The sequence below is a fragment of the Poeciliopsis prolifica genome, unplaced genomic scaffold (assembly GCF_027474105.1).
Source record: "Poeciliopsis prolifica strain line A6 unplaced genomic scaffold, Auburn_PproV2 SCAFFOLD002, whole genome shotgun sequence".
Classification (NCBI taxonomy): domain Eukaryota; kingdom Metazoa; phylum Chordata; class Actinopteri; order Cyprinodontiformes; family Poeciliidae; genus Poeciliopsis; species Poeciliopsis prolifica.
In genome coordinates, this window is record NW_026562377.1 from 1,415,830 (window position 1) to 1,428,534 (window position 12,705).

Here is a 12,705-nt window from a genome sequence, read left to right on the forward strand (position 1 = left end):
ACCCCTCCGGAACCGATCAATACCTGAACGGGTCGGAACCGAAAGCCCCACGCAGGAACCAAACTGTATCAAACTGCACTGAAACTGCTTCAGCTGCTTTAACATTTAAATGCAGAAAATAACAAACGCTGCTTTGGGGATGACTTTAAGTCTGAATAAATAAATAAAAAGGTGAAATTGAATTTTTCAGGTCAAATATGTATTTATGTTATATTTATTCTGGGAACAGGAAACTTTGGGCTGAAAATTTTAAATTTGGGTAAAAATGTGGCCGTTTCTGATTTTAATTATTATTTTTTGTCTAGTTTCATCTGAAAATGTCTTAAAATAAAACAAAACTATCTGAGAAACTTTTGACCAAATAACTTCACAAGAAATTGTTCGACTTTATACATTTTTAAAGAAATCAAAATTTATATTTCTGGATGGGTGGTCCAAAAAAATGAAAAATATTAAAAAATCCACTAATAATTTCTGTGTTTTGAGACTAAAATATTGAGAATATTTTGTTCATTTTTAATTTATAAATGTTTTTGGAAGGATTTAAAAAGTGGATCTGATGTGCAGGTTTATTTTTCTGTAAACATTTGATAAGATGAAAGTTGCTGCTGTAACAATTAAATAAAAATACAGAAATAATTTACTTCAGGATAAATATTATACTTAAAGCAGAGCTAAATGTAATGGATATATTATTTATGTTCATAAGAATGAAAGGTGGTCTTGTAATAATTTATGCCATAGTTTGTTTTGATAAATTATACTTTTTTGTTTTCTGTAGTTAAACATCCAGAAACAATTTATTTAAAATCTGAAGCAAATTTTATTTGTGAAATTAGAAATATTAAAAAAGTGCAGAAGACTTTTCACATAAAACCAGAAAACAAAAAAATAAGATCAGCTGATCTGACCGGGTTCTGGTTCTTAGACTTCATCTAAAGTTCACAGGTATTAAAGTAAGTCCAGGTTTGGTTCTGGTTCTGTTGGGTCAGAACAGCTTGGGCAGCTGCCTCAGGCGGCTCAGGTCCAGGATGTTCCCGACCGATCCCTCCGGCTGCGGCCCGTTTGGACCGGTCCGGCCCACCGGCACCGTTCGGTTTTCCTTCTCCTCGCCAGCGCCGGTTCTGGTTCCGGCCAGCAGCTGCATTTTGGGCCGCAGCTCCCGGATCAGCTGACTCTGTGGGAGGGACTTCAGGTTCAGCGCGTCACTCAGCGGCTGCCGGGCCTCCTGACCTTTGACCTCTTCTTCATCCTCCTCCTCTTCCTCGATCAGGCCGTAGCGCCTCATGTACTTCCTGGTGGCCAGGGACATGTTGCTTGGCGACAGTAGGGAGTCGCCGCCGCCGGAGGGGGCGTGGCCTCCCAGGGACAGCCTGCTGAGCTGTGATTGGCTGAGGTAGCGCAGGGCGATGGCGTTGGCCTCCAGGCTCAGGTCCACGCTGCCGTCGGCGAACAGATCACTGCCCGTTGCCTCGGAGACGCTGAGCCTAGAGACGACGGCCGCTGGGTCGATGGTCGCCAAGGTGCTGGCGGAGAGAAAGAACTGGTCAAAGGTCAAACGTCACCTATTGATTGTAAATACAGCAACTTTAAATGAGAATGTTACCCTCAATGCTGATGATAAAATGATTAAACAGGAATTTTATAGCACAATCCAGTAACTATGTTACCTTCAGATGTTATAAAAATGCTACATATATCCAATATAACTTGAAATTGGGCTGCTGCCCCTTTAAGAAGCTTCTGCTCTTTCTGAAGCTCCGCCTGCAGGAAGTAATTCCAACATGGCTTCTCTTTTAACCCTTTAATCTTTTTACCAGCGTTGCTCTGAGCAGCAGCTCCTATCATGAGCTCAGCAGCTGTTTGCTAATTGCTGCTGGCTAGTCTACAGGGACTGAGGAGCTGCACCTGGAAGGCGGGGCTAAGTTCACCCAGGCGTTTTGCACTGCCGAATGGTTGCCATGGAGATTGAAGAACTAATCCTCCAGGTTTGTTTTTGATGAGGGAAAAACGTTAAAACATGAGTGGATTTTACGTGACACTGCCCCTTTAAATAGTTAGAACAGTGTAGTGTTGCTAGCTTCATGCAGTGACGTCTTATAACCCTGTATAAACCAGCAGTCATCCAGGTGAGACCGGTACCTGGCCATCTCCACCGCTCTGATTCGGTTCTTGTCCAACTCCGTCAGATTTTCAGTATCCATGGCGACGCCGAGCTGCTGCAGCCGCCGCAGCGTCGCTCGGGTCACTGCGTCACCGTCTGGACTCCTCTTCTTCTTCTGGTCCCGCTTCCTCTCGGATGAGGACAGCTGGGAGGACTGGGAGTGGTGGGGGGACTGGGAGTGGTGGGAGGACTGGGAGTGGTGGGGGGACTGGGAGTGGTGGGAGGACTGGGAGTGGTGGGGGGACTGGGAGTGGTGGGAGGACTGGGAGTGGTGGGGGGACTGGGAGTGGTGGGACTCAGACGGGCTCTTCCTGTTGCAGCCGTCCTCTGCTTCCTGTCTGCTGTCCGATTCCTGCAGGCGGCTGCTGAGCTGAGTCTGAGGAGGAAGAAGATTCATCAGAACCGGGCCGCTTTTGGTTCCGATCCGATCAGAAAAGTGGTGTTACCATCAGGTTCTGGTAGAAGCTCTGCTGTTCTGCTGGAGGTCCGTACATGCTGACGCTCTCTCCCAGAACAGGACTCTGCAGGCCGCTGGTGCTGGACAGAACCAACAGAACACAGGTTACAGATCAGCAGTACCGGTCCGATCAGTGAAACCGGGCCGATATTTACGACCATCTTGCTGCAGTTTGTTCTTCAGGAGGGGGCTGGTCATGTGATGTTTGTTTGGTCATGAGCAGTGATGCAGTGAAGGATTGTGGGTAGTTTAACAGAGGCAGCGCTGGCGGTCTGGTCGAGTTTCTGTGATGTCAGAAGGTTTGGGAGAAATATTGGCCAGAACAGCATCATTAAACCCAGACACACTGATCCCAACCAAAACTTTACTGAAGAATCTTTTTATTCATTGTTCATACATATTGTAGACATGTTGGTAGCCTTCTCCTGACTGATACCTTTGCTACCGGTTTATGATGATGAATCACCAAAACTGCAAATCAGAAATTATATTTAGTGTTTATTCTCCCTGGAAGGCAATCCTGACCAATCAGAAACAAACTTACTGAAACCTCCTTCACTTCCTTAAAGCTGCAGTTTGTAACTTTTGATGTATTTATGAAAACCGTCTCCATTGTTATGAGATCTCCTCCTCCCTGAACTGTTGTTGCTGTCTGAAGAAATGCACCAAAAACAACCAATCAATAACAGGAGGAGGGTCTTAGCGCTGTCAATCAATCTCATGAACACATTGCTAAATAGCGGAGAAACAACTTATCATCGATCTGCCATAATTGGTGGCTATGCTAACTAGTCTGAGCCTTCATCACAGGCTGTGTAGAGGGTGATTGACAGCGCTAAGTCCCGCCTCCTGGCTCTGATTGGTTGTTTCTTGTTAGCATAATAATGTAAAAAAAAAAAAAAAAGAATTGTAGTAAAAGTTACATTCTGCAACTTTAAGAACAGAGACTCAACTGGACTGTTCAGGTCGTCTGCCCAGTATAAAGCCACCTGATACCAGTTGATCCCAGTGGGATCCTGCTGTCTACCTGCGGGGGTCTACCTGCGGGGGTCTACCTGTGGGGGTCGGATGGGGAGCAGCTCACTCCGTCCTCTGGCTTGTGCAGCAACAGGTCATGTGATGAGGTGGAGGCGCTGGTGGAGGATGAAGGCGGGGTTCTGGGGTCGGGTTTGGGTTCTGGTTCCTCCTGCAGCAGCGTCAGGTCGGGACTTTGACCCCAGAACAGACTGGCGCCTGCAAACAGCAGCGGCTTCAGAGGAGGAAACAGGTGGAGGTGAGAGCTGCTGGGAGGGGCAGGCTCACCCGTTCCCACTGCGACGCTGGCGGTGCTCCTGGGCGTCGCCGGTTGGACCTGCGGCCCGGAGGTCTGCAGCTTCCTCTGGGCCTCCAGCAGCATCTGGACCTGCAGGAGACAACCGGAACACCTGGAATCTGACACTGCATGTTCTGATCCGATTCTGTACTAGCTTCACCTGATCCAGAGATCAGAGCAAAGCTGTTTTTATACAACAAAGCAGAAACAAGTAAAGACCTACAATAAGTCCTGATGTAGAGAATAAAGTCGTACGACAGAAAAATAAAGATTTAATCTTATTAGCAAAGAAAGATTCCATCTTGAAAAAGATGGAATCTTTAAAGTCGTAATATCAAAATAATCAGAATAAAGTCGTAATGACATGAGAAAGTTTTTGCATTAAACTCGTAATTTATAAGAACTCCTACACCAAAAATAAAACTGGGAATATTCTGGATGCTTTGGATCTGTGCTCTGTTGGGAAACCCATCAAGCTGTTGAGTTTTTAAAGATGGCTTCTTCCTCTCCAGACCCTCAGCATGACGCTGCCGCAGCCAAGGAGCTGCAGTTCTTACCTGAGCCTGCAGGAGGCGCAGCTGTTGGTCCTGATGCAGCAGCAGCTGGTAGGTGTCAGAGGTCAGGACTCCGCCCACTTTGTCACAGCAGGGATTCCCACAGGGGGGGCGAGCGAGGGAGGGGGGGCCTGCGTGCCACATGGGGGCAGGAGGAGCGAGGCTGATGGGAGGAAGAGGAGGAGTGGAGGGATGGCTGCAGGGAGGAAGAGGAGGAGTGGAGGGATGGCTGCAGGGAGGAAGAGGAGTCTGTTTATAGGAGCAGGAAGGAGGAAGAGGAGGAGTTTGCTGTTGAGAGGAGAAAGGAGGAAGAGGAGGAGTGGACGGATGGCTGCAGGGAGGAAGAGGAGGAGTGGAGGGATGGCTGCAGGGAGGAAGAGGAGGAGTGGAGGGATGGCTGCAGGGAGGAAGAGGAGGAGTGGACGGATGGCTGCAGGGAGGAAGAGGAGGAGTGGACGGATGCTTGGGGTTGTAGTGCTGTGAGGAGGCGAGGGGCGAAGATGCTTTCAGAGAGGAAGAGGGAGCAAGAGGAGCAGATTGCTGGATGCGAGGTGCATCGGCAGCAGGGAGGAGCACTGGCGAGGGGAAGATGGAGGTGCAGTTGTGGGCGGAGCAGCAGGCGCAGAGCTGCTGCAGGTTGGAGTTCGGTGTGCTGTGGAGGTGAGGAAGAGGAGGAGGCTGTGCCGCTGATGAAGCGGCGGTGGGGGAAGCCGGCTTCCTGTTGGCTGGATGCCGCCGGTGGGCGGGGCCAGAGTGCTGCCCGCCGCTGTGATTGGAGGAGAAGCTGCCGTCGATCAGCAGGGAGAGTTCAGGGACGGACGGCTGGACGTGGCGAGCCTGGAACCGAAACGAACGGCGGCATCGTTACAGGAAGTGAGAGTTGCCTAGCAACACAAACAACCTTCCAGCTTAATTTCCACCAAAAAAACACCAGTTATGTGTTTTTTTAAGAAATTGAGCTTTTTTTCAGAAGCACTAGGAACTCAAACAAAAAAAAAAGGCCAATAAAATGTGAAATTTGCATTTTGGTTCCTTTAAATGTTTTTCATTTAGTTGTTATAAAATAAACCTGAGGAAACTTTGGTGCATGGTTTGGTTGTAATGGTATCTGCGGCTCTAATGGCCGAGTGTGTCCAGTCGGCTGAAGGGAGTTTTGTTTAATCACAATAAATATTGAATTTTCTGTGTAATGAAATGCCGACACGGATCTTTAGAGGCTCCAGCTTGGAGGGCGAATCCACCTGAGCTGCTGGAGGGTGGGGGCTCGGCGACGGTCGGGGAGAAAAGTCCTCATCCTCGACTCCAGAGTCCTGATCGCTGACGGACGGACCGGCAGCAGGAGGCGTCGCCCTGCCAACAGAACCCAACATCAGCGCCACACTCTTCTTCTTGGTCCGATTAGACGAAGCGTTTCTGACCTGCTGAAGGCGCTGTGAGCCGCTCTGAACGCTTCGTCCTGCCTGCTGGGATCCACCGGGCCCAACTCGCACCGCAGCGCCCCACCGTCCACCGGCGCCACCTGCTGACGGGACACGTTGTTACCCGGCACCTCGACCCGTCAGGCCCAGAAACCAGTACCGGTGGATACCTGGTAGAGCGTGGCGACCTGGGAGGCCGTCAGCAGCTGGAAGTCCAGCTGGGCTCCCGGTCCCGGTCGGGAATCTCGGCACTGGAAGAACTGAGGGGTTCTGTGGGTGGAGCCAAACACGACCAGGAGGAAGCAGCCGAGCTCAGACAGAACCCTGGAATGGAGCAGAGACGGGTCAGCAGAACTACGGCCTGGAAACGTTTAACACATCAAACTGTCGTCAGGCACAAACAACCGAGTCCGTTCAGAAACAGCAGACAGAGGAGACAGAGTCCCACCCCTTTACTATGCCGCCCTGGAGAGAGAGGCTTCTAGGTCCAAATACGGTAATAACACAGTTTAATTGCATATAATATTAGAGCTGGCAATAATTATTGATTAATCTTTGGTTGTAAATATCTGACACACAGTCAACCTGCTGGTGTGATATTTCCTGTTTATCCGGTTTTACTTCCTTTGTTTTTTATCTTTAACCAGTTTTGAGATGCGGAGGCAAAACTTGGCCGTTGCTCGGTAACCAAAGTTGGGGGGGCTGCTTCTTACCCAGCAGGTTGTTGCTAGGCAACCAGAGAGGCTGTTGCTAGGCAACCAGAGAGCGACTTAGCTAAGCTAAGCTACCAACTTAGCTAAGCTAAGCTAGCCTTGAGAGGTTTCCTCTGCCTACATCTCCCAGAATGCCGTGGCTCAGAGTTCAGTTCAGTGAATCAACTCTATTATCTATTGATATATAGTTATTGATTTATTGTCCTTCCATTTGGTTCTGAATTGTTGTAAAAAAAGAATCAGGATTGATTTTTCTGTCTCACCTTCCACAACCAGAACCAGAACCAGAACCAGAACCCTCACCTGTCCTGCAGGGCGGAGCCGAACATGAACCTGAGGCTCCAGGCCCAAACCTGAGGGTTGTAAGCGTGTGTGATGCTGCTCAGCCAGCTGATGAAAGAAAGATGGAAACATCAGTAAGCGGATTTTCATCGTCCGTTTCTGTGGATTTGAAAACATTTTTGAACCTACAGGCCGACGAGCGGCAGGCTGGAGGCTTTGGGGTCCGACTCCAGCAGCAGAACCAACTTTCTGCTCTGATCCATGGTCAGAAACCTGCCAGCAACACAAACGCATCAGCAGGAAGTGGCACCATCAGTGGATCGCAGTTTCAAAATAAAAGCAGTTTTACTGGGAACAATGGAAACACAAAATGTTCACTGATAAAAAAAATAATAAATTGGATTTTCCAAAAGTTAAATGCTTCAAAACCCAAATTTTAGTAATTGTTGAAATTGATTAATTTCCCAGCTGTAGGTCAGAGTAAAGCTGTTTGTCACCCTCTCTGCCGGCCAGCGGGGGGCGCCGGTCGGCCAACGCTCGTCAGCGACCTCAGCAGGGCGGTGGGTATGATAGGGATGGCGCGGACCGGCTGGACGTCCAGCGGGACGGCAGGACAGACGGCCGACCAGCTGAGGCTGAACGTGGCGGCGTCGGCCTGCTGCAGGCAAACAACGTGAACTTTGACCTTCAGCAGCTGGGACAGATCCAGAGTCTGTCTGCTGCTCACCAACTGCTGCAGCGCCTGAAACAACAGAAACGATCAGGATAACGTCCAACGTCTGGAGGATAAAGCTTCAAAAAATAAATAATAATATAAAAACCAGTTTAAACCCAGAAAAATTCAAGAACTTTCAGGTAAATTTTTAAACTTTCCATCAAACTTAAGAGATAAAAACAATACATATTAACTACAAAATAAAATATATTTTTATTATCTTCAAAAACTTGGTTTACTAAGTTTTCTAGATTTTGGCCTTTAATCAAACATTAGATTTCACTTTATCACAAACTGTGCAGGTTGAATTCCAAGCACTTTTGGAGAACTTTATGCAGAATTCAAAAACTTTCCAAACCTTGAAAACACCAAAATGAAATCCCAGCACCTGTACAAACCCTGGAAATCAACCAATCACCTTGAAGCAGTGGTGAAACTCAGCCTCTGATTGGACAACGGCATCATGTGGCATCTCGGGCTGAACCACGCAGGGGACCAGAACGTCTCCAGGAAGCAGAGCAGACGGCGCCGTGGTTCCGGCCTGGTCCCGACCCGGATCGAAGCGGTCCAAAGTCACGGTGACCCCATCCTCATCTGGGGTCACAGTAGAGGTCAGGACATGGAGCAGATTGTTAGCTAATCATTCGCAGGTTGGTAAGGGACCGTTAGAGGCTCGTTAGTGACCCAATAGCTAATTTTTGTGGCTCGCTAACAGACCGATCAATCAGGATGGGAACCGACTTTCACCTTCGTTCACAGAGAGTGACCCCAGGAGGAAACAATGGAGGCGGGGCTTGTTGCTATGGCGGGCGTGGCGCTGCGCCAGGCGCAGAGCTTTCTCCAGGAGGACAAGCTGAAGTTTCCTAGAAGGAGGCAAAGGTCAGAGGTCAGAGATCTTGGTTTTGTTAAAAGGTAAAACCCTGATTCACCGTTCTTATTATAAATAAGTTTGGTGGAATGTTTCAACCTAAAGCTGTAAGAAAATAATTACAGTCAAATTGTTTATTTAGTTGATTTTAAATCAAGCCTTCATAATTAAACTCCAATTAAATCTGAGCTAACGTAGCCTTAGCAACAGGTTAACGTTTACCTGTGGGAGCAGAGCTGGAGGCGGAGCTTCTCTCCTGCTGCGCTGCCGTCCCACAGAGCCAAGCGGGATTTAGGGAACGCCAGCTGAGCGAGGGAACCAACAGAGCGCCTGCTGGTTGGAAACAGGAAAAAGTCACATTTCTGGAAAAAAAAGTCATATTTCTGAGATTATAGTTACAATCATAAAATTAAAAAGTTACATTTCTGACTCTTCTCAAAGTTCTGAGAAATAAAGTCAGAATTACAATACTTTAAAAAGTATGAATTTTGAGTTATAACTCCGATTCTTTCCTCCGAGAATATTAAGAATCTGAGTTTTTACTCTTTTTCTCAGAATTCTGAGGGGAAAAAAAGATTAATTATTGAATTAAAATCAGAATACCAAGAACTAAATCAGATCAGTTACAATTTTAAGTTTACACTTAATCTCAATGTGTGACAAACAATAATAAATTCTAACATTGTAATCTTAAATTTCTTGGAAAAAAGTCAGAATTATGTGAATTTAAAACGTCACAATTCCGGGATTAAAGTAAAATCTTTAACATAACCACAAAATTATGAGTTCATGTCCCATAATTAAGAAGGTTTTATTTTAGAACTATTACTGTCTAATATTTATTCACTCACGGTATTTAGCTCGTGTTCCTCATATACAGCGCATTTTAACTAGTTTGCATTCAATGCATCCAGTTCTTGGCAACAAATTAATGTTCATAAGGGCTAAAGCTTTAAAGTTTTCAGAATATGTAATCTCCTGGATTTGGCTGCCTACTCTCATCCAGGCTTAACACACTTGTATGCTAAATATTTTATATTAATCTGTTTCTAACAATAATGAACAGAAATGGCTCAAACGCTGACATCTTGTTTTGGATGAAGGATTTGTAAACAGTGACGCGATTAAACCTCAGCGCTGCTCGGCTGTTTGTGGAAGTCATGACAGTTAAATCACCTTAACAGTTAAAAAAAACTCACTTTCTTCTCATGTTTTCTGGAGTGAAAACCTCCTGGAGAATTTCCCCGGGCAGGGCCTGGAGGTTCACCGGGTAGCTCATACTTGCTGAGGCCGGTGAAGGGAAGCAGTGAGCGGTGGAGGCAGGACGGTAACACCGGTGTCCCCGCGGCTAACGCCCGCTGCTAACTTCCCGCTCCGGCCGCATCGGCTCCGTGTCAGCTCCACGTACCGGACAAAGCTCCACTCCTTTGGAAGACTACTGGACGTAGGAGACGCTTTCCTCAAAATTTGTTTTCATCTTTGTTTGCTAGAATTTGTTTTTAAAAAAATAAAAACAAAAGTCCATTGATATCTAAAGACAAGCGCCGTTTAATTATGGCGCTGATTCTGCGTCGTACTGGCGGTGAAGGAATGGACCAATAAGAAATGTCCTCACATTCAGCCTGACCAATGAGCTTCTGCTTTGTTTCACGTCAGCGGTTGTCATCGTCGAATGTGGCAAACTATTACTCGACACTGCCTCCTGCAGGCTGAAGGAGAAATATTGTTTTTCAGATCCCTAACAGGATGTTGCTATGACAACATGATGGTTGTCAACTGCTTTCTAAGAAGTGCTGAAGTCCAGACCTGGTGGGACACCATCCTGAAACGTTTAGGTGGATCCTTACGCCAACAGACCGGGATCAGCTGTGAACTGGCCTGGTGAGGAGCCTGGAGGATGGGAACTCTGGAGGACTCTGGACTTGAGCGCCGCTGGGCAAGAAGGATGAGGCCATCACAGCACCAATAAATAACTGGAAACAAAACTCATACTTATGAAGTATGAAGTATCTGAAAGTGCCAATTCTAATTCAATAAGTAATACGACATCTGTTAAATAATACTTTAAATCACATTTTACTTTTAGTTTTTTATAATCATGACTTGCAAACGAATATTTTTGTTTAGTCATAAATAGTATTTTTTAATTGTATTTCACAATTCTATTTTTTTTTCCACAAAAAAATACATTCTTGAATATTTACAATTTTATTAATAAAGATTTGCAGATAATGAAATAATGCTGGGATTACTTTTTAAGATTAGTATCTGTAAAATTAAACATATAAATAAATAAATCTACAATGTAATTTCACTTCATGACAATTTTATTTTATTTTCATAAAACGTTTGAACTTTTTATATGGCACTATGGATTTTTGTGTCATGATGATTAAGAATTGTTTTTATTTATTAGTCATTAGGACCTAATCATTTACATTTTTCTTTTCTATAAACTTTAAGAAATCTGAAATATGTCCCAATCTAAACTGTACTACTTTTGGGTATTTTATAACAAGAACTTTGATTACCTCTTATTACTTTTAAATTAGAATTATGTCTCCTCATTAGAATTTAGTGAATTGTTATTTTTGCATTTCATAGGTACATATTTGTTCACAATAGTGACTTCTAAACTCATAATAACATTATTTCATAACCACTACTTTCATTTATTGTTAATATTTTTCATCTAATTACTGTGGTGAAATTTAAACTAACAGAAGGATTTTTCTGGACAAATTCTGACTTTCTACTTTATAATAATTCATTTTCTTAAATATCATAAGGACTTCTGAATTTATAATTATCTTTCATGTCATCATCACTTTACATTTATGATGTCCAAACAAATGAGTTTAAATCTTTTACTTGTGACTTTGAATCTCCTCAATATAACTTTTGATTGTGGCTTTTAATCTTGCAACTATGACATGGCTTTATTTTTAAATGTGTTTCCATGGATACAGGTGTTTAAAAATGCACCCTCTGAATTATTTGTGTACTGCTGGATCATTTACCATCACAGAGACTCATTTCCTGAAAAGCGACGCAGAGAGGAATTATTTATTAGCGTGTTACATGACTTGGCTGCAGCAGAGACCGAAACCAGCTACTGCTAAGGCAAAACCTTCAACTGGATCAGAACCTCTGTCACTTTGTAGTTTTAGTTCTCTAACATCCTGCCTCTAGGATCTTTGCTTCTCTTACATCAATGCACCAAGTTGAAAGGTGTTTTTCATCACTGCAATAGTCAAAAAGTGACTATACCTGCTGCTTTAGCATGTTTATTATGCTAAAATTGTTAATATTTTAGCATAAAATATTAGGCTAATATATTAGCCTAATATTAGCATAATATTCAAAGAACATTGAAATTTCACTGTTCTTTGTACATAGTTCAGGCAGTATGGAATAGAGAATTTATGGCATTTGGTAAAAATGCTGATAGAAATCCCCACAGGAGCAACTTCAGTCCTTTCTTAATCTCAGTTCCTCAAATATGACTTTTTGACGGTTGTCTGTACACAAACAGGAAGATCACATCTATGATCACAGGTTTTGTGACAGATCTCTGTAAAACAAGACTGTTTCCTGTTGTGTGTAGCAGTCCTACCACTTCTAATTTTTCTCTCTATTACATCCAGTTTCTGTTGATTTCTATTATGAGTTTGTTTTTCTTTGGAATCGTTCTAATAGTGCCAATTACTTTATGCATTTAGAGAAATTTGAATAAATAGCACTCCATTTAATTTCTGACAGTAGATAAAGAGACAATGCAAATAAGTTTAAATTTTCTTTTTCACCAAAGTTTATGTGTGTAAACAAAAACGTCTAATTTTGCAATATTTCACTTGGAAGGGACAATTAGAAAACCTGTCTGATGGCTATGACTAATTTTACAATTTAGTTTTAATCTAATTTTTACAGTACTTAAACTTATATTTGTGGGGATTTTATAAAGAGGCATTAACGGGCTTCCATACTTTTGGGGGTCGCAGATTTGCGTTTGTTGTTTTTTCTTGTTTTTTTTTCCGGGACAACGCCCACTACCAAAGCAGGCCCTTCAGAGGTTTACATCTTCTTTTGTATAGACGATCTCTGATCTTTGGAACGTATCCTCTTTGTTGTTGCGCGTTAGCCAATCCCCACTCGAGTCTAAGAAGCAACGCCCATATATTTAGTAAATCTGTCCAATCAGAGGCCCGCCTCCAGCCATTTT

At 44.3% G+C, this 12,705-nt stretch overlaps 1 protein-coding gene across 4 annotated transcripts; it reads right to left on the reverse strand.

Moving 5' to 3' along the window:
- Positions 1–799: 799 nt before the first annotated feature.
- stil (STIL centriolar assembly protein) lies at positions 800–10,054 on the reverse strand. Of its 4 annotated transcripts, none has more exons than XM_055055106.1 (16): positions 9,683–10,054; positions 8,706–8,813; positions 8,363–8,478; positions 8,034–8,209; positions 7,398–7,642; positions 7,090–7,173; positions 6,922–7,008; positions 6,076–6,229; positions 5,906–6,006; positions 5,729–5,837; positions 4,491–5,324; positions 3,924–4,023; positions 3,677–3,854; positions 2,611–2,701; positions 2,143–2,540; positions 800–1,526 (listed from the first exon to the last, which is right to left on the reverse strand). In XM_055055106.1, exons 1-16 carry the CDS (start codon positions 9,760–9,762, stop codon positions 989–991), a joined length of 3,399 nt encoding a protein of 1,132 aa, XP_054911081.1. In that variant the 5' UTR covers positions 9,763–10,054; the 3' UTR covers positions 800–988. The 4 variants fall into 4 exon arrangements, with proteins under 4 accessions (XP_054911081.1, XP_054911072.1, XP_054911062.1 ...); XM_055055097.1 differs by having other exon boundaries at positions 5,906–6,009; XM_055055087.1 differs by having other exon boundaries at positions 8,706–8,816.
- Between the last annotated feature and the right edge of the window lie 2,651 nt (positions 10,055–12,705).